The 19732-nt window shown below is 38.2% G+C and overlaps 1 protein-coding gene and 1 non-coding gene across 9 annotated transcripts in view; both read right to left on the reverse strand.

The window, feature by feature from the left end:
- Trim37 (tripartite motif containing 37) overlaps positions 1-16669 on the reverse strand; it is a 204267-nt gene extending 187598 nt beyond the window's left edge. For 4 of the 8 annotated variants that reach the window (XM_074046205.1, XM_074046204.1, XM_074046200.1 and 1 more), the window contains exons 1-4: positions 16224-16668; positions 13523-13624; positions 6775-6815; positions 4797-4913 (exon numbers count right to left, since the gene is read on the reverse strand). In XM_074046205.1, the coding sequence (XP_073902306.1) occupies positions 4797-4913; positions 6775-6815; positions 13523-13624; positions 16224-16244 (281 nt within the window). In that variant the 5' untranslated portion in view covers positions 16245-16668. Of the gene's footprint in view, positions 1-4796; positions 4914-6774; positions 6816-13522; positions 13625-16223 lie in introns of all 8 variants that reach the window. The other 4 variants (XM_074046206.1, XM_074046201.1, XM_074046207.1 and 1 more) reach the window with 2 other exon arrangements.
- On the reverse strand, positions 2902-3034 carry LOC141414495 (small nucleolar RNA SNORA51). Its single transcript, XR_012439522.1, has one exon. It is a non-coding gene; the product is annotated as a small nucleolar RNA SNORA51 (small nucleolar RNA).
- Positions 16670-19732: the final 3063 nt, after the last annotated feature.

Consider the following 19732-nt stretch of genomic DNA (forward strand, 5'->3'; position numbering starts at 1 on the left):
GAAGTATACAGCAGGACCCTGTCTCAAAAATGGAAAAAGAGAGAAAGAGAGAAGAAGGGAGGAAAGAAGGACTCAAATCCAACAGGACTAGTGTCCTTATAAATAAGAGGAAGAGGTATCAGAAGCAAATGCATACACAGCAAAGGTCAGGTAAGGACAGAACAAGAGGGTAGGCATTCAAAAGTCAAGGCAAGAGACCTCACTAGAAACCAAACCTGCCAGTACATTTATCTTGGACTTCCAGCCCCCAGAACTGTGAAAAAAAACTAATTTTCATTGTGCAAGCCACTCAATCTGTGATATTATTATGGCACCCCCAGCAGACTAAAACAGACCCTTACTTACATCATATATAAAAATGAACTGAAAACAGATCAAACCAACACAAAGAGGAAAAACTTCATGACACTAAACTTGACAGTGACTTCTTAGATATGACACCAATATCTCAAGGCACAAGCTCAGGAGCTACATCAAAATGAAAAGTTTCTGTGCATAAAAATCCCAATCAAGTCAAGGTATAGTTATGCGCACCTGTAAGGGAGACCCAGGTGGGGTGTGGTGGTATATACCTCTACTCCCAGCACTCAGGAGGCTGAGGCAGGAGAATCATGAGTTCAAGACTCACTACATAGCAAGACCCTGTCTCAAAAGACAAAAACAAAACAACCCTCACATCCACTAGGATGGCAGCTATCAAAACAAAAAACTTACAAGACCTAGAAGTATTAGAAACAGGTGGAGAAACTGGAACCTTTGTGCACAACGGATAGGACTGTAAAATGGAATAGCGCTATAGAAAAGGGGTTTGGACAACAAGGGGATTGGACTATGAGCACATGATAAAAGCGAGAGCACACAAGAGAGGGGTGAGGATAGGTAAGACACCTAAAAAACTAGCTAGCATTTGTTGCCCTTAATGCAGAGAAACTAAAGCAGATACCTTAAAGCAACTGAGGCCAATAGGAAAAGGGGACCAGGAACTAGAGAAAAGGTGAGATCAAAAAGAATTAACCTAGAAGGTAACACCCACGCACAGGAAATCAATAGCTATGCCCTGTATAGCTATCCTTATCTCAACCAGCAAAACCCCTTGTTCCTTCCTATTATTGCTTATACTCTCTCTACAACAAAATTAGAGATAAGGGCAAAATAGTTTCTGCTGGGTATTGAGGCGGGGGAGCGGGAGGGGGTGGAGTGGGTGGAAAGGGAGGGGGTGGGGGCAGGGGGGAGAAATAAACCAAGCCTTGTATACACATATGAATAATAAAAGAAAAATGAAAAAAAAAAAGAAAAGGGGTTTGGAGGAGCCAGCACGCAGGTGGCTCACGCCCACAATCATAGCAACTCAAGAGGCAGAGATCAGGAAAATGGCAGTTCAAGCTAGCCCAGGCCAATAGGTCGTGAGACCCTATCTCAAAAAAATCCATCACAAAAACGGACTGGAAGCGTGGCTCAAGGTGTAGGCCCTGAGTGCAAACCCCAGTATCACAAAAAAAAAATTATACAGAGGTTCCTTAAAAATTAAAACTAGAAGGACTGGGTGGTAGAGTGGCTCAAGTGGTAAAAGCACTTGTCTACAAGCATGAGGCCCTGAGTTCAAATCCCAGGACTGCTAAAAAAAAAAAAGGGGTTGGAGCTGTGGCTCAAGTGGTAGAAAGCCTGTCTAGCAAGTACAAAGCCCAGTTCAAACCCCAATACTGACCAAAAAAAATTGAAAATAGAGGAGTTGGAGATAGAGAACTTGCCTAACAAGCATGAGCCCTGAGTTTGATCCTTAGCATTAAAAAAAAAAAAAAAAAATTAAAAGCCAGGAATTGTGGCTCACACCTGTAATTTCAGCTACTTAGGAGGTAGAAAAAGGCATACTGCAAGTTCAAGGCAAGCCTGGGGAAAGTTAGCAAGTCCTTGTCTCAATAACTAAATACAGAAGGGCTGGGGATGAAACTGAAGTAGTAGAGTACTTGTATAGCAAGAGTGAGGCTCTGTGTCCAATCCCAGTACCACAAAAAAAGAAAAAAAAATAAAAATATAATTACCATATTATCTAGTAATTCCACTTCTGGGTATATGTCCAAAAGAACTGAAAGTTCTTTTGTGACTTTTCTTTATGAAATAATCACAAAATGTTCAATTTTGTATGATTTTACTTATATGACAAATTTAGAGCATACAAACAGTAAATAATTAAAAAAAACACATACTCGTACACAAACAAAAAGAAAAACAAACTCAGAAAATACAATGGTGGCTGCCAGGGGCTGGTGGGAAGAGGGAATGAGGAGTTGTTTAGTAAGTACAAGTTTCAATTTTGTAAGATTAAAAAGTCCTGAGAATGGCTACATAATAATGTGAACATAATATACTGAGCTGTACACCTAAAAATAGTTAAGATGGTAAATTTTCTCATGTGTACTTTTATCAGAATTATAAATGTTTTTTAAAAATCCCATTTTATCTCTCCTATAAAGCAGACACTTTTTTTTTTTTTTTTTTGCAGTACTTGGGTTTGAACTCAGGCTCTACACTTTGACCCACTCCATCAGCCCTTTTTTTTTTTTTTGCCTGGGCTGGCTTTGAACTGAAATGCTCCTCATCTCTGCCTCCTGAATAGCAAGGATCACAGGCATGAGCCACTAGTGTTTTTCAGTACTGGGGTTTGAATTCGGGCCTCATGCTTGCAGGGCAAGCACTCGACCACTTGAGCCACTCCTCAGTCCATTTACATTGTTGTTTGAAAAGTACAGACATAGACTGATAGATATTGAGCTCAGAAAAAAACACCTGAACAGCTCTACATTTTATAGTTCTCATTATAAATAATCCAAATACCATACCAAATAAGAAATCAATAAAAGTAAAATAAAAGTATTTTATTTTATTGAATTTTATTTTCTCACCCCATGTCTTCTCATTCACAATACAGATCAAGCACAGGGCCTGGGCTGAAGTGTAATGGGGTAGGTTTACTTTTCTTCCTCTTTATCTATACAGTCAGTATAAGAACAAAGACTGTGGTAAGCATCGGGAAGCTAAAAAAGCATTTTAGATACTGTCTGGAAGCTTATATAGCTTTTACACTGTAGAAAACATACAAGCACAATTCTTAATCAAGAATCTATATGCACCTTCAGCAAAGCAAGGAAGATCAACAGTTATCAAAGAGGCAAAAAAGAACGCAGGGCATAGTGGCTTTCCCTTGTAATCCTATCTACTTAGGAGGCAGAGAAAAAAGAACTGTGGTTTGAGGACAGTCCAAGGGGAAAAATTTGCAATATTCCACCTCAATCAATTAAAGGTAGGTAAGGTGGTGTGTGCCTATCATCCCAGATACAAGGAAAACATAAATAGGAAAATCACACTCCAGGCCAGCCCAGACATAAAAATGAGAGCCTATTCAAAAATAATCTAAGTAAAAAAGTCTGGGGGGCATGGCTTGTGTGGAAGAGCACCTGTCTAGTGAGTGCCAGGCCCTGAGTTCAAACCCCAGTACCACAAAAAAAAAAAAAGGGGGGGTTCAAAAAGAAGTTGGACATGGTAGTGCAGGAGCGAAACCCTGTAATTAGAGCTGGCAGGAGGCTGAGGAAGGAAAACTGAGTTTGAGGCCAGCTTGGCCTACACAGCAAGACCCTATCCCAGGGAGAGACAGACAGAGAGAGGAAGAGAGAAAGACTATGAGAGAAAAGAAAAAGAGAAATTGTCACATTAGCAAACTTCAGCTAATTCCTTTTATGAGAGACTCTAATAAAAGACAAACAAAAAGGGGGTTTCCAAATACTGGTATCAACCATCCCAAAGAAAAAAACTCCTAAGGGAAATGTACTATTATACAGAAAATGAAAGATTAAATCGTTCTATTAGGTGCTACCTCCATAATGCTAGAAGTAACAGAAATCTTTAAGAGTCTACTTTAACTAGAATAATAATAGAAACAACACTTGGTCTTATTTCTAATTATGAATTAAGATGTAATGATTCTTTCATTTCTACAGTTCTATTTCCTCAAAATATAAAGGAACAGGGAAAGGTTTTTTCCTAATGACCCTGAAGTTTTAACTTCTTGCTTTAACATGTTGTAAATCTACAGAAAAAGATATGACTTTATTTTTATATACTCAACATTTTTGAAATCTATACTGACTCAAGTTATTATCGCTGGAAAGTACTGCAAGCAATTTACCACGTAGTTCTTCACCTATAAACAGATCACTGCCATATTACTTGTCTTTCCTCTCTTAATCTGCTCCTCATAGCAACCCTCTACATACGGTCAGAATTGTTGAATCATGTAACATAAAACCATTCATTAATTCTTGTCCTACAAAGATTCTGCTCCCATGGCAATCTCCAACATTAAGTTAACACTGTATTATCATTGTACTCCTATTAAACAGGTCAGCAGACATTTGCCTTTGTATCCCCATAATCTAGCACTGTACTTGGTATGTGTATAAATGGCATAAAATAAATGTTAAATGCAGTAAGAATGACTCATTTTATACATTAAGCAGCAGAAGCACCAGTCAAATGAAAGAATTAAAAACTTAAGGACCATTAACTTCCTCATTTATAAATTATCAAAAGAGAACTAACTATCAATACAGTACCATTAGTGCTGGGGGATTAGCTCAGTGGCAGAGTACAGCCTTCACATACATGAGACTCTGGGTTCAATTCCCAGCCCCACTCTCACACAATGTTTATGTATATGTGTTTGTTTATGGGTATAGAGTGTGTCATTAAATCGCACATGGCAAAAATCTATTAAACACTGAATAACAAAAAAAATGATGTACTTGTCCTTTTCATTTTCTTCATGTTTGGTGAGACTGCAGAGTTGAAGAGTATCAAGCTGTTGTGTTACTTCTTCTGCCCAACGACAATTTACTAGCTCTCGTAGCTGCAGTGGAGCACTGGAAGGAAAATTCATACACATATTCTACTTTAGAAATTTGAGATTTGTGAAAACAAACATGTTCCTCAAAATAGATCTCATAATAATATTCATATCACAACATTATTAAAATATTAACAAAAGCCAGACACAGTGGCCCACACTGTGATCCCAGCAATCCAGAGTCTAAGCATGAGGATCACAAATTCAAGGCCAATCTTGGCTACATAGTGAGACTTTGTCTTAAAAAAAAACAAAAAAACAAAAAAACAAAGCCAGGCATGGCTGAGCACACCTGAAATTCCATCACTCAAGTTTAAGGCCAGCCCAGACTACATGAGACCTTGTCTCAAAAAAAACCCACAAAGATACAATGAAAGTATCTTTTGCAATCTTTGCAATTTTTAACAAACATATTCATCATATTAGTAGATCATTTACCAAAAGCAACAACAAAAGAAACCTTCTAACTCAACAACCTCAACAAAAATACTGACAATTCAGATTACACATTAAATTTTCAATACCTTTGTCTAAAGCTCTGAAGTCTAAAAAGATAGCCACAAGGCTATGCATATAGCTCAGTGGTGGAATGCATGTTTAGCATGTGTAAAAGCCCTGGGTTCAATCCACCAAGACAACAATAAACATGATACCCACTAACCACATAAATACTTTAATTATAATTTTGAAAAAAATAAAATTTCAAGCATGGTAGTTCATGCTTGTAATCCCAGCACATTGGAGGCCGAACGAAGAGGCTCACAGGGAGATCTTCTCTCAAAAAAACACAAAACAGTTACACTAGCTACATATCAAATGCTCAAAAGCCGTATGTGTCAAGTAGCTAGCATATCGGATTGTGTAGAACCTAGGACATCTCCATCAATGGAAGACACTATTTAATAGCGCTGGTCTTTTCACAAGCTAGCGTGAGAAAAGTAAATAAAGAAGAAAAACGGGCAAAATATGCACTCTGGTATCATTATTTGAAATAACCAAAAATGGAAACAACTGAAATGTCTCTCAATATGGGCATAAATAAATCAAGGTATACTTACAAAGAATTATTATGCAACTTTTTTTTGCAGTACTGCGGTTTGAACTCAGGCGCTACACATAGAGCCACTCCACCAGTCTTTTGTGATGGGATTTTTTGAGATAGGGTCTTTCGAACTATTTGCCTGGAGCTGGCTTTGAATTGAGATCCTACTGATCTTAATTAGCTAGGATTATAGGCATGAGCCACTGGCACCTGGCTCAAACTTATTTTTTAAATGACATATGCATAAATACATCAAGGAGAGACACCACCATATTCACATGAACAAGCAAATTATAAAACCATTTTACATCTTGAGTGGATTTAAGAAAAAGCATGTAAGTACACACATCAGAATATGCATTAAAAAATGAGAAGAAAAAGAACAGACAACATGTCAAACAATTTCTTCTCAAAGTGTTATTTTTTTTAAAAGGATAGGAAAGGAAGTATTAGAATCCATAGCCCTTAATATTTATCTCTACTACTGGGATTTTTAAGTCTGAAACATTAACATTTTTGTTTAAAAATTTTTAAATTTTTTTTTTTAAAAAACATTTTTGTTTAAAAGATAAGCTAAGAAGCTACACAACGACTGTAATAGAGGCAGCAAGGGTACAATATCATACAACCTAATGCATCCTACATAAATCTAAGTCATGAAAACTAGTCTGCGTTTCTTTTTATAGACCCACTGTTTATTTTCTATTCAACCATATTCACACAGAAATATGGAAAATCAGAGAAAAATTTTGTCTTAATGAATCCTATTACACACTCTGACCCCACAGCCTTACCATCTTCCGAATACACAAATAATTGTAGCAAAAACACTTACCGGCAATGAGGACACTGAGCTCTCTGCTCGGTCAGCCAGCGCTAAGGAGGTAAAAAAATTAGATTTTGATTGTAAAAACACCACTAATTTGTATACATGTAGTATTTATAATCAAATATAATGAGTTTAATTCTCTAATGCCTAAATTTATTTCAGAAATACTTAAATAATAGGCAATTTATTATCTCCCTATCATTACCATCATGACAGAAACAAACTTTCAAAGGGACAGAACTTTCATGTGAAAAAAAAAAAAAAAATTTTTAAAAAAGAGAGGGGACAGAACTTATCCCAAAATGGTTAAGAGGCTACTCTTCCATCAGGTAGGAAGTGACTCTAGGACTCACAAAGATGATGTAATCTTCACAAAAATAATGTTACTGTCACCTCATCCTCAAAAATAAACCATAGCAGAGAGGGGGATAAAGGCAAATGGTGGAGGGGGTGAGTTCAAGTACGATATATTTAACATATTGTAAGATCTTTTGTAAATTCTACAATGTACCCCCACCCAGCACAATGATTAAAAAATAAAATAAACCATAGTAATCATTTACTTCTAACTAACCTACTACAAAACCCCTGAGTTTAAGATACTACTAAATTTATCTTTTGAAAAGCAAACTAATTCTAAGGCATATACATTTTGAACATATAAATTAGACTTAAAATATGAATTAAAAAATATAACAACTTTTTCTAAGTGTTAAAAGTAAACATCTAGGAACTCTGGTTTCCTCATAATTATACCAAGGTTTTAGAAGAAAGTAATTGTTTCTGCAAAATCCCAAATTTTATTAATTTAATCATTTAAATAAGTAACTGCTAGATTAGGAATAGTTTTATACCATATACAAAAGATATACCAAGATTTTCTGAGTAAGTTTCTGAAAATAGTTGGGGTTAAAAGTTTCACTTTGTTTTAATATCTGACAAATACGGTCTGAGGTAAATAATTAATCCTATATAAGCACAGTTACATTATTTCTGCCTATCCCATTCAACTACTCTGAAAGAAGATGAACTTTATGTGAACTCAAATAATTCGAAATGAAATTTCTAAGAAAACCTTAAAGGACAATAAAACACTCAAGATGACAAACAAGTTACTTCACAGCAAAGAAAATAAAGATGGAAGAAAAAAGGGAGCAAATGGAAAAAAAATTACTTCATTTTTCATATCCTTGAGCAGTTATTTCTTCGGGTGAAATTGAGACTTGGGTAAGGTTTCCTCCAAAACACTGCTCTGACCATGCCATTTTTCTGTTGAATTGTGTCTTCCTGTATTTACCCTCAAGAATTGTCCAGCCTCTTCAGCCTCACCCTATGACCCAGCAACATTAAGCCTTGAAATGTTTCCTAGCTCTGACCAGGATACTTATTAACAATTTTTTTCTTTTTTGGCAGTACTAGGGACCAGCCCTTTTTTTGTTTAGTCACTTTTTGGATAGGGTCTTTTTTTTTTTTTACTTCAGGCAGGCCTTGGATGATGACCCTCCCTATTTATGCCTCCTTCAGTACCACAACTGGCTATTGGTTGAGATGGGGTCTATTTCCCAAGCTGGCCTAGAACAGTAATTCTCCCAATCTCTGCCTCTCAAGTAGCTAGGATTACAGATGTGAGTAACAGCACCTGACCTCTTCAGACTATTTTAAATACCACTGCCATGTTCTCCCACAACAAACCTTATTTCCCCCTTCTTTATGTTCATACTTTTTATTATGATTTGTTGGTCTCCCCTACACTGCCAGATTAGAAACTCATTAAAGGTTGAGATTAGTCAGATATGGTGGTACACACCTGTAACCCCAGATATTATGGAGGCAGAACCAAAAGGATTATGAGTTCCAGGCCAATCAAGACAAAGTTAACACCACCATATCTCAAAAACAAAAGGGCTAGGGCATAGCTCAAGTGAGACTTCGCTTCCTTAGCAAGTGGGAAACCCTGGGTTCAGTCCTCAGCAATGCAAAAAATAAAAAGGTTGGGACCATAATAGGAGTTACCAAATCATATTTTTTAATATGCCCCTCCCTCCCAGTCAAAATAGGCTATGTACTGCAATATATACCACACTTGGCATAATAGTTGTATACTTGTTTATATAGTCCCTTCACATCTGTCCCATAGAAATTTCCTTTGATTATTCCATGAAACTTTCTTGCCTATCCCAGGATAGAGTAAGCTTTCCATTCCTGTATATTTGTAGCATTTTTACCTAATTTCGGGCAGGAGAGGGAGGTACTTGGGCTCATTTCAGGGCCTTGCTCTTGCCAGGCAGGAACTCCACCACTTGAGCCACTCTGCCAGCCCATCACAGTAAACTTAATATGGCAGTTTTAACACTTTGGGAAAAACAATGTTTCTCCTAAACCAAAACCAAAAGTAAGAACCAATGACACCACATTGATAGGTAAGGAGCATCTTTAGACCCCCTTCCCTCAGAAAGGAATTAATTCTTCTCCTTTATAAAACAGAAGAGTCACAAGCTTTAGAAGTATTCAGATCTGAGTCTGATTCTTAGCTCTGGCACTTACTATGTGACACTGGACAACAGATTGTTTTCTCACGTGCAGGAGAGAATTAACATCCCTACCCTGCAAACTGCTCAAAGGTTTAGAAAGAAACAGCTAGTATATACTAAGTATATAAAATAATCTATTTTAAAAAAACAGGTGCTAACATTTATTGTTCATACTACCAGAAGTGAGAACAAAAAAATTCCTCAGTTTTTGGGAAAAAAGTAGGTTCAAGATAAAAATGATGTATGATGGTAAATCAAAACATTGCTTATAGAAAAATCTAGTATAAAAGAACTAGCCACTGTAGGTAGAAGGCATAACAGAGAAGAAAGTGACAGACAAATGCAGGACTGAACAAAATACAATTTACTGAGGACTTACTGACAAAAGCTTGATCAAGAGTTACACCAAGACCAGTGGATCCCCATGAATTGGGTCAGAGAGAGGAAGCTTTCGTAGTGGTCATGACAAAAGTGATTTTTACCAAGCTAGAATATATCTGGTTTATTTCAAGCTAACATCAAGGACTTCAGGCAATTTCTGGTGCAAACAGTATCAAAGACTGGTCATAAAGTTCCATGTACTACTCTAATGGTCTTGTTTATTCACAGTATGCTGAGAAATTATGGGCAGGGGGAGAAAGGGTTAATCACGTGCAATCATGGCAATTACAACTCAAGATGGTTGCAGTCAGGTCAAACTGGATCCCTACAAGATGTTTAAGATGCCTATAATAAATCCAAATTAGCCAGCTGTATGCTAGAGGCAGGCAGGGGAGAAGGCAGGGCTCAAAAGATAAATTTGGGGGGGCTGGAGGTGTGGCTCAAGTGGTAGAGTGCCGGCCTAGCAAGCATGAGGCACTGAGTTCAACCCCAGTACTATCAAAAAACCTCCCCCCCAAAAAAAAGACCCCCTCAAAAGATAAATTTGGGAATTATGAGTATAGTGGTAGTATTTAGAGCCATAAGATCATGAGATAACATAGCTATATAAAAAAAAGATCTTAGCTCTGGCACTCCAACATTTTCAGGTAAGTAGAGAAAGCTGTAATAGGAAACTGAAGGGATGATTGTCCAAAAAGGCAAATGAGAAAATATTTCAAGAAAGATAGTCATTTGTACTGAAAGCTCTAAGAAGGAACAATTTAAAAAAGTGTTCACAGGGTTTAGCAAAACTGAATTTATGACCTTGCAAAACCATATGAATAGGGTAGAGGAAATCAAAGCCAAGTTAGAATGGGTTGAAGAGTAAATGGAAGGTGAAGCTACAAAGAAATGGTGTGGGGGAAAAAAATTCATCTAATTCATTCATTAGCTGTAACAGAAATCATTAGGCAGGAATTACAAGGATATTCACTAACAAAGGAATTTTATTTCAAATGATTCAAAACTGCAGGGACCAGGAGGCAGATCATGAAGGTCTTTCTTATGCTTTATGAAACAAAGTTTCTCATGTACTGTAAGTACAATTTGAGGTACACTACATATCCATAACAAATATGTGTTAAATAGACTCGCACAATCATTTTATAACTGCAACAAAAGTTCCCTCCTCCTGGTATGTCTATCTCAAAGAGGAAGAGCAGTTCCTTTGCTCATTTCCAAACACTTACATAAGTAATTAATTACCTTAACAACCATGTATATGAATTCTCTAGAATACAGAATAATCAGATGATAAATAAGGTTACTCAGTATAACAGAAGATCAAACAAAAAGATGGTGGGGTTTTGTTGTTGTTTCCTGTTTTTTTTTAAATATATCATCTTTGTAACAGAAAAAGCAGCCATCAAGGGCAGGTGATGTGGCTCAAGTGGTGGAACACCTGCCTAGCAAGCATGAGGAGGAGTTCAAGCCCTAGTATCACCAAAAAAAAAGAAACAGCAATCATTTAAAATCTTATTGTAGTCAGGGGAGTTGATACACACCTGTGATCCCAGATACTTGGGAGAATGAAGCAGAAGGATCGCAAATTCAAGGTAGCCTGGGAAAGTCTCCAAAAAAAAGACATTGAGGAGACAGAAACAGAAGCAGAAGGATAGCAAATTCAAGACCAGCCTGGGCTACATAACAAGACCTTCAAAACAAAAATAAAACCACACACAACCTTGTATTATGAGTACAGTATTGCATTTGAAATTAACTATATTTATCCAATTCCTTCTATTTCTTCAGTATCGGAATCACAGGGATACTACAATTAAGAGGACAGGCTCAACAGACACCAGTGGCTCAGGCTTATAATCCCAGTTACTCAGGAAGCAGAGACCAGGAGGATTGCAATTATAGGCTAGCCCAGGTTAATAGTTCTCCAGACCCTATTTCAAAAACAACACAAAAGAGGCCTGGCGGAGTGGCTCAAGTGGTAGAATACCTGCCTGGCAAGCGTAAGGCCCTGAGTTCAAACCCTGGTACTGACCCTCCATTCCAAAGGAAAAAAAAGAACAGACACTATGTATCCTCATCCTCATTCATAATACTAAATGAAAAATTTAAACACAAATTTATTGCTACTGAATTTAAGACATTGATTAGAGAAACTGTGCTATAAAAATCTTCAACAAAATCCTACAAAAATGGATCCAACAATACATTTAAAAAGCTTATGCGCCATGACCAAATAGGATTTATTCCTGGAATGCAGGGAAGTTCAACATACAAAAATCATTCCATGTAATACATCATGATAATAGAATAAAGAAAGAAAACAAAACATGCTTTTTTTTTTTTTTTTTGGCAGTACTGGGATTGAACTCAGGGCCTTATACTTGCTAGGCAACCACAAAATCATCTTTATTGATACACAGAAGGCATCTAACAAAATCTACTGTCCTTTTATGGTAAAAACAGTAAGTGGAAAAGAAGGTAACTTCTTCAACTTGAAAAAGGAAGAGTGCCTATCTAGCAAGTGTGAGTTCAAAACCCAGTACAGTCCCCCAACCCCGGCCCCCGGAAAAAGGTACAAGATAATAACTAGAGGTGAAAAGCATACAGGACCTTCAATTACAAGAACTAAGTCCAGATCTAGACTCTTCCAATTAATTAACTATAGTGATGGAGGCCAATTAATCTCTCTAGCTTCAGTTCCATCATTTATAAAATGTAGATACATGTTGTGTGTGTTGGTTGATATTTTAACAACTAGAATAATATAACACTTTATGATTTTATAATACTTTATAAACACTTTATAGTGATATATAATTTCTGAATTACTCTTTAACTTATTTCATTTAATGCCTAACCACCCTGGGATGTAGATTTTATTATCTGAATTCTATAGCTGAGGAAACAAGGCTAAGAAAGATTAAGTCTCTCCTTTTATCAGAGTGAGAACTAACACCATATGTAATCTACGGCTTCTGAACATGGTGTAGTAGCAAAGAATACAGGCTCTAGAGTCAGACTTACAGAGTTCAATTCCAACTCCACCATTTGCTAGCTCTGTGACTAGAAGGCAATTATTTAACTGTTAATAGACATTACTCTTGACAAAAGGACATATGCCTTCCTTAGGCAAAAATAAGTAAGCAAATTCTGAGGTGAAGAACACATTAGATGGCTTTGATTTCCTCAGTAAAGGAAATTCTCTCAGAGTAATGTGACCAGGGAGTTTTCAACTGTGCTCCTCAGATATACTATTGGACCCCCACACACAACCCAAACAAATTCTTCTGTTTCAAATCTTGGGCATCCTTATAACTTTGTTCAAGATGTTTACTTAGATTCAAGTTCTAAAGCCAATAGATTACATTCACCTCTACTCTCTCATGTAATATGCCATTATAGGATTTTCTTTTTTCTTTCTGAACCCATTGCCCACTTTTTTTCTATCTACCCACCAAACACATATAAACTCTCCCTTTTCTGAACCCAGCATTTTTAGTTCCTCTTTATGATACCACACATTTTTCAATATAAACAGTAAACGCCATTCAAGGAAAGCGCTTTGTCATTTATCTTAGTATCCTCAACCTCAGGCACAATACAGGCAATTTGTTAAAGGTGTAGTGAATCTAATAATGTAAGTATATTAAAATTACAGTGAGCTGTTTCCAGAGGCACCGAGCTATCTTCAATACATTTCATGGCAGTTATCACTGTTTATTACTCTCCACAGTATTAGGCAATACAAAAAGAGACATTTTTCCAAAGGGCACAAAATGGTTACTACTTGTAATATAGCAAATATAAACTAAATGTATGTAAAAAGAAACACAACTTACCCTAATACAGCTAAAACAACAAAGCTTGGAACAATGAGGACACAAGCGAGCATCCCGCAATTTCTCCATACAAATGAAACATCGGAAAACTTCAGCAATGCTCTGAAAATAGTAAAATATCGTTAAGTTTCCCAGACTAGACTGCTAAATCAAGAATAAAAGGCATGATAATAAATGGGCTGGAGATGTGGCTCAAGCGGTAGAGTACCTGCTTTGAAAGTGTGAAGCCCTGAGTTGAAAATGGTGAAGGGGGGAGGAAGATAATTCACTCAGTATTTACATTTATTTTAAGATGGTAACATCTCAGTTTTTCTATCAGGATTTAACTAGTCAAAGCCCAGGGTCCCATTTTTCCCCTAAGCTTGGCAATGATTCTATTATAAGGAAGATATGAAATGCAAATATAGATTTTATGCACAAATATTTTCACTGAATCAATAATAATGGCAAGAATCTGGCCACATGTCTGGCTAGACATAAAATATCCAAATATTAATTAAGTTATGGCAAGTACACAGAATATGACACAGTCACTAGAAATACTTCTTGATTTAATGATACAGAAAAATGCTAAGGCTGTATAACAGGAAGAAATAAAGGCAAACTATATGAATGAATATGAACTTTTCACTTTTTCTGCAATTTCCCCAAAGGAGATAAACTACTTTTATAATTAAAAGGAAAATAAAGTTTTAAAAACTTATGTATTCTAATAGTAGTGTATTTTGGTCCAGAGAGAAACTAATTCAAAATCAGAAATCTGAGCTTCTCAACTAGCAAAAACACTATGTCTTTCTTATTATTGCTTAAGTCTACTCTTCAACAAAATTAGAGAAAAGGGCAGAACAGGTTCTGCCTGGAAGCTAGGGGGGTGGGGGAGAGAGGGAGGGGCCAGGGGAGAAATGGCCCGAACAATGTATGCATATATGAATATATAAATTAAAAAAAAAAAAAAGAATGATGCAACCAACTAGCTACTTTTTAAACCTGAGAGTCTACCATTACTGAAAATTTCCGTGGCAGCTCTATGATGCCTTGTGAGGAACAAAAAAAAAATTGCAAATATAATAATGACACCAATTCTTTTGTGCAATTAATATATGCTAATGTGAAAACATTAATTTATAAATAGAAGAAACAGTGTTATCTTTGCAAGCCTCAGTTGAATCCATTTAGAAAGTAATTGGCAAACTAAGCATAATGGTACATTTCTGTAATTCCACCACTAGAGAAGCTGGGGCAGGAGAATCTGGAGTTCCAGGACAGCCTGGCCTTCATAGTGAGACCCGTCTCAAAAAAAAAAGAGTAATTCACAAGTTAAAACAAGAAAACACATAAAATTAAAATGTACCGCCATTATACGTTTTGAGTTTATTTTTACAGTACTGACATTTTACTTCATTACAGAAGAATTAACTCCCCCTCAAACTAAGTTTAAAGACTCTCACATTTGGGGGGCAAAGGAGGGAGGGGGCGGGGTGAAGGGGGGAGTAATGATCCAATCATTGTATGTACATATGAATAAAGGAAATTAAAAAAATACTCTCACATGAGAAATTGAGAAAATTACTCATATGTCTAATCATGACTGCAGGGCCAGAGACTGTGAGTGACAGACTCTTAACTAGCTGTGGGGATAGATAATAAGACCACTGGAGGGCTGGGATGTAGCTCGGTGGTACAGCGCTTGCCTAGCATGCGTGAGGCCCTGGGTTCGATCCCAGCACCAAAAAAGAAAAGATAAAAAAAAATAAAATAAAAAAATAAGACCACTGGGTGAATTAGTTTCAAGGACAGTGCTCAGTAACACAGTTATCCCTTACCAAAAGGTTCAAATTTTAAGCCATTACATAATTACGTCCAACAAACAATTTCTTTTTTGCTGTTTCTAGCCTTTATGGAAATAACTCAACTATGTGAAATCGTCTTACAAGAGTCAGATATAAAAAGAATAGCATGTTCTGCCTGGAGTGGTGGTACACATCTGTAATCCCAGCACTCAGGAGGCTGAGGCAAGAGGATCGCGAGTTCCAGGCCAGCCTGGGACACACAGCGAGATCCTGTATCTAGAAAAGTAAAAGAACAATTTGTCACGGAAACTACGGACCACTGTACCTATATATACCATATATAAATATATATATAGTGGACCGTAGCTTCCATATAGATATATATAGATATAAATATGTATACACACATATATCTGTCTATCTAGGTAGACAAATATATATTTCTCTGCCTCCACATATATCTTCATTCACTCTTGGAGGGACAGAAGCATGCGAACTGCAACGCTGAGAGGTAAAGACGATTATCCATTCAATCCGGATCTCGATGAGCTCTCCTGCCCAGGGCACGTCCGTCTGATGAATTTGCAGTTTTGCTCTGCAAAGGCAGTAGTTTGCAAATACCGGATAGGATGAGTACAGGTGCCAAGACATCCCGAAAACGCCAGAACATGGAGCACCTGACTCAGAACCGTCTGTGTACAAGTACCCGGAGGGCTGCAGAACAAGCACCGGGTCAGCCCTCTTCCCGGCAGCAACGACTGGATTGGGGGTGGGGGGGTCCTTCACAGAGACAGGGCGAGGGCAAGCCGCCCCGAGTTAAAAAAAAAAAAAAAAGAAAAAAGAAAAAAAAAAAGCACGTTTCCTGGCTGGCGGGGGGAGACTTAACCACCACCCTCCACGCCGCATCTCACCTCCACACTCTGTTCATCCATTGCCTCCGGCTCTCGGCGGAGCCCTCGGCGACCCGCGGAGTCCGTGGTCTGCCCTATTAAGTGTCGGCTCGAGGTCGCCAGGACAAATCTCCGAGAACAGCCCCTGCGCCCACGTCAGGGGGTTCCAACAACCGTCCCACCTGCGCATCCCATCGTTTCAGGGTCGGTGACGGCTACCCCCATTTCGCCATTTTTTTATATGCACGCCGGCCTTGGGGCGCAGAATGGGAGGGCGACCGGTGGCCACTGCTCCTTCCTCCCGCCTTAGCCACCAGCTAGCGCCGGTGAGGGAGCTTCGGCCCACGTGACGCGGGCGTGCGCGTGTCGAACCGCCGCGGGAGTCCCGAGGCGCTGGTCGCAGAAGAAGGCGCTGCAGAGAATTCGCAAACACCAACGGTAACCAGGGCAGCTAGAGGCGCGACCGCCGGAGACTGCGCGGTGCGCATGCGCGCAAAGCGCAGCGGGCGGGGCTGGAAGAGGAGAGGCGCGCGACTAGTTCCCGCGGTGCGGGAGCGCACACGAGATTTGGTGAGTCGTTGCAGCAGAGTTGCGTGTTTGGAGCCGGTAGTCGGAGTGCGGTGCGCTGTTATTCTTCTTCACAACTCCCCCAGCCAGCCGAGAGGCGGTGCCCCTCAGCTCTCAAATTTTAGCGCACTAAAGACTTGGAGCCACCTACCGTGGTAGTGGAAATCGTAGGCTTTGAAGTCCCACCCCTGGGTATTCTTACTCCAAGGTTGTGGGATTGGGGCCCCGGAAATCTGCGTTTTGAGCCACTGCTCTCGGATATTTGGCGGCAGGTAGGTGGTCCTGTGGTCCTCACTGTGAGAAACCCTGGTACCGGGGGTTCGTGGTTAGTGGTTCTTTCTCTGGGAGGGAACTCAAATTGTAAAGTTTTTAAGACTTCCTCTCTGCTTACCGAAGCAAATGGAGTTCGAAAGCTCCAGATTGTGTAACCTGAAGAGGGGTTTCTCATTTTGGTAATGGGAAAACGAGACCACGGACTAAAGAATGCAGACACACACCCTACCCTTCCTGTTTTTGCCACTGGAGTAGAGGTGTCGCCATGGGAAAGGGAGCCGGACGCTGGTGCCTCATGCCTGTAATCCTGCATACTGAAGAGGCAGAGATAAGGAGGATCGCAGTTTGAGGGCAGCCCAGGTAAATAGTTCGTGAGACCTCCCCATCTTGAAAATACCCAACACAAAAAAGGGCTAGTGGAGTGGCTCCAGTGGTAGAACACCTGCCTAGCAAGCTGAGGCCCTGAGTTCACACCCCAAGGGGAAAGGGTGTCAGTATTCTCCTTCCCTGTAATTGAGATGTTCTTTGTAGTTTCCTGTCCGTAGAGATGGCAGACTCAGGAACTGAAGGTGTACGAGACAAAGGGGACACACATCAAATTCTGAATCTAACTTTCCTGTTTATTGCAAACAGCTGTTTATACTTAACCCCAATTTAGAGTACAGATGTAGGAAATTAATAATCTAATCTTACTAGTTGTTGCTACAATTTTTTAAGCTACAGACAAGATATAACTTGTCTATGGCTCCCATAGACAAGATAAAACTTAGGAAGATTGAGCTGGGCCTGAAAATGCTTTCACTTCAAATTGTGGCCTTGGAACTAGATGTAAGTGATGATTGCACAACATCATTTGTACTAAAATGCCTTCAGTTAGACACTTTTAAATTGATTTTGCTCTGTGAATTTTACCTCTATTTTAAAAATTTTGTGCTACATAGTGTGGTACTTGGGGTTCACAAGAGTAGTAAGAAGTGGTCCTTGCTCTTAGTAACAGTATAGCACAAGAAAAATGAGGCAAATTAAACAATGATAAACATTAAAATAGGTTATTGTGTATTTGCCCAAAAACCAAAAAGATGTTTGATTTATTGAGCTAGTTCATGATAGTAAAGAGTTAGAAAAACCTGTACAACTAATTAGGTGCCTGTTATTGCAAGCATGAAGTTAGATTCTGGCTGTTTAAGCAAAAAAAGTAATGTTATTAGAAATAAGGTCAATTGTCAATCCTTGGGTTAAGGAGTCTGTTATCTGCTCTGTCAGAATTCCTTAAGAGCTGAGCTCACTCCCCTTCCTCCAAGATAAATGTAACTTATATATGTAACCTGCTATTTCAGAGATCAAATGTGTATCAATAGGGAACTGATCAAAATGATGATACATCCATAGTGGATTACAGATGTTAAGAATGATGGATGTGTGACTTGTGACATGACAATATATTTAAAACGAAAAACTAAGTACAACTGTAGTACAATGTATGGTTACCAACCTGTTTTGTAAACAAAATTAATTTATGTAAAAATGGCTGAAGAAATTGCAGATTACTTCTGGAGAATAGGTATGCTTGTATTTTTAAATATCTTAAACACTATTGCTTATAATTTAAGACGTAAAAATATTTTATTCACACAGGAGAAAATTATAATCTAGATGAGAAATAGTTCTAAATTGTAGTAGTAAAAATGAAGATAAAGTGGAGATTAGATACTATATCCAATTCACAGACAGAATTGTAGGTCTTATTAAGAGGGATGCAAATTAGTTGTACAGATTTCAATTCCAACTAACAGAAGAATAGCCATTAACAATAAAATCAGTAAGTATTCTGAATATGTTCAATTTGAATATTTAGGTAGGGAATTTTATTGAAATACTGATTTAAGGCTGACAGTTTGGGAGTCAACCACAAGAGGCTTGAGGCTTGGGAAACAATTGGAACAATATAGTGAGAGGTGTAGAGAGAACAATTTTAAGGAGGTAAGACGAAGAACATGTTTGGTATGCAATTTAGTTGAAAATATTAAAATATTTCTAAGAAATGTACAGAATTTTATTTTAATCCAAGAGAATAAAACATGGATTGAAAAGCATTGAGTGAGTACATTCAGCTGTGAGAAACAGGAAACACCCAGTGTTTCTGACACAAGAAAGGTGCATCTTCTCAGACATAAAGACAGAGCAGTCTTTTTGACAGCATCACTGCTGCTGTTATGCAATCAGGAACACAGTAACTACCACTGAGAACCAGGTATGCATATACAAATCAGACCTATATAAATTCAATCAGTCTATAGAAAAGGAGAATCAAAGCATCATCAGAGAGTATTTCCAACCAGGACAGGCCAAATCAGTCCAACATTAGGGCTTGGAGGAAAATCCCAAGTGAGAAGGGATATTTTGGGTAGGGCTGGTAGAGACATCTGTGAATATAACCTGAAAATATAAAAAGTGAAGTGCTTTGCATGAGTCTTCATTGGCAAGCCTATGAATCAGGACAATAGGCTAGAAACAAGTGTCCACAGGGTCCATATGCTTCTCTCTTCTTGCATGGTAAGCTTCAAAACCTGACTAATGCCTTTAGTTTTGCCTTCCAAATCTCATACATGTTAGACTACTGACATTATAACAGAACCAAAGGGGAATGGATTCGGGAAAATCTAGTTTCCAATAATACCAACAAAGACATA

This window comes from Castor canadensis, chromosome 11, assembly GCF_047511655.1.
Source record: "Castor canadensis chromosome 11, mCasCan1.hap1v2, whole genome shotgun sequence".
NCBI classification, from domain to species: Eukaryota; Metazoa; Chordata; class Mammalia; order Rodentia; family Castoridae; genus Castor; species Castor canadensis.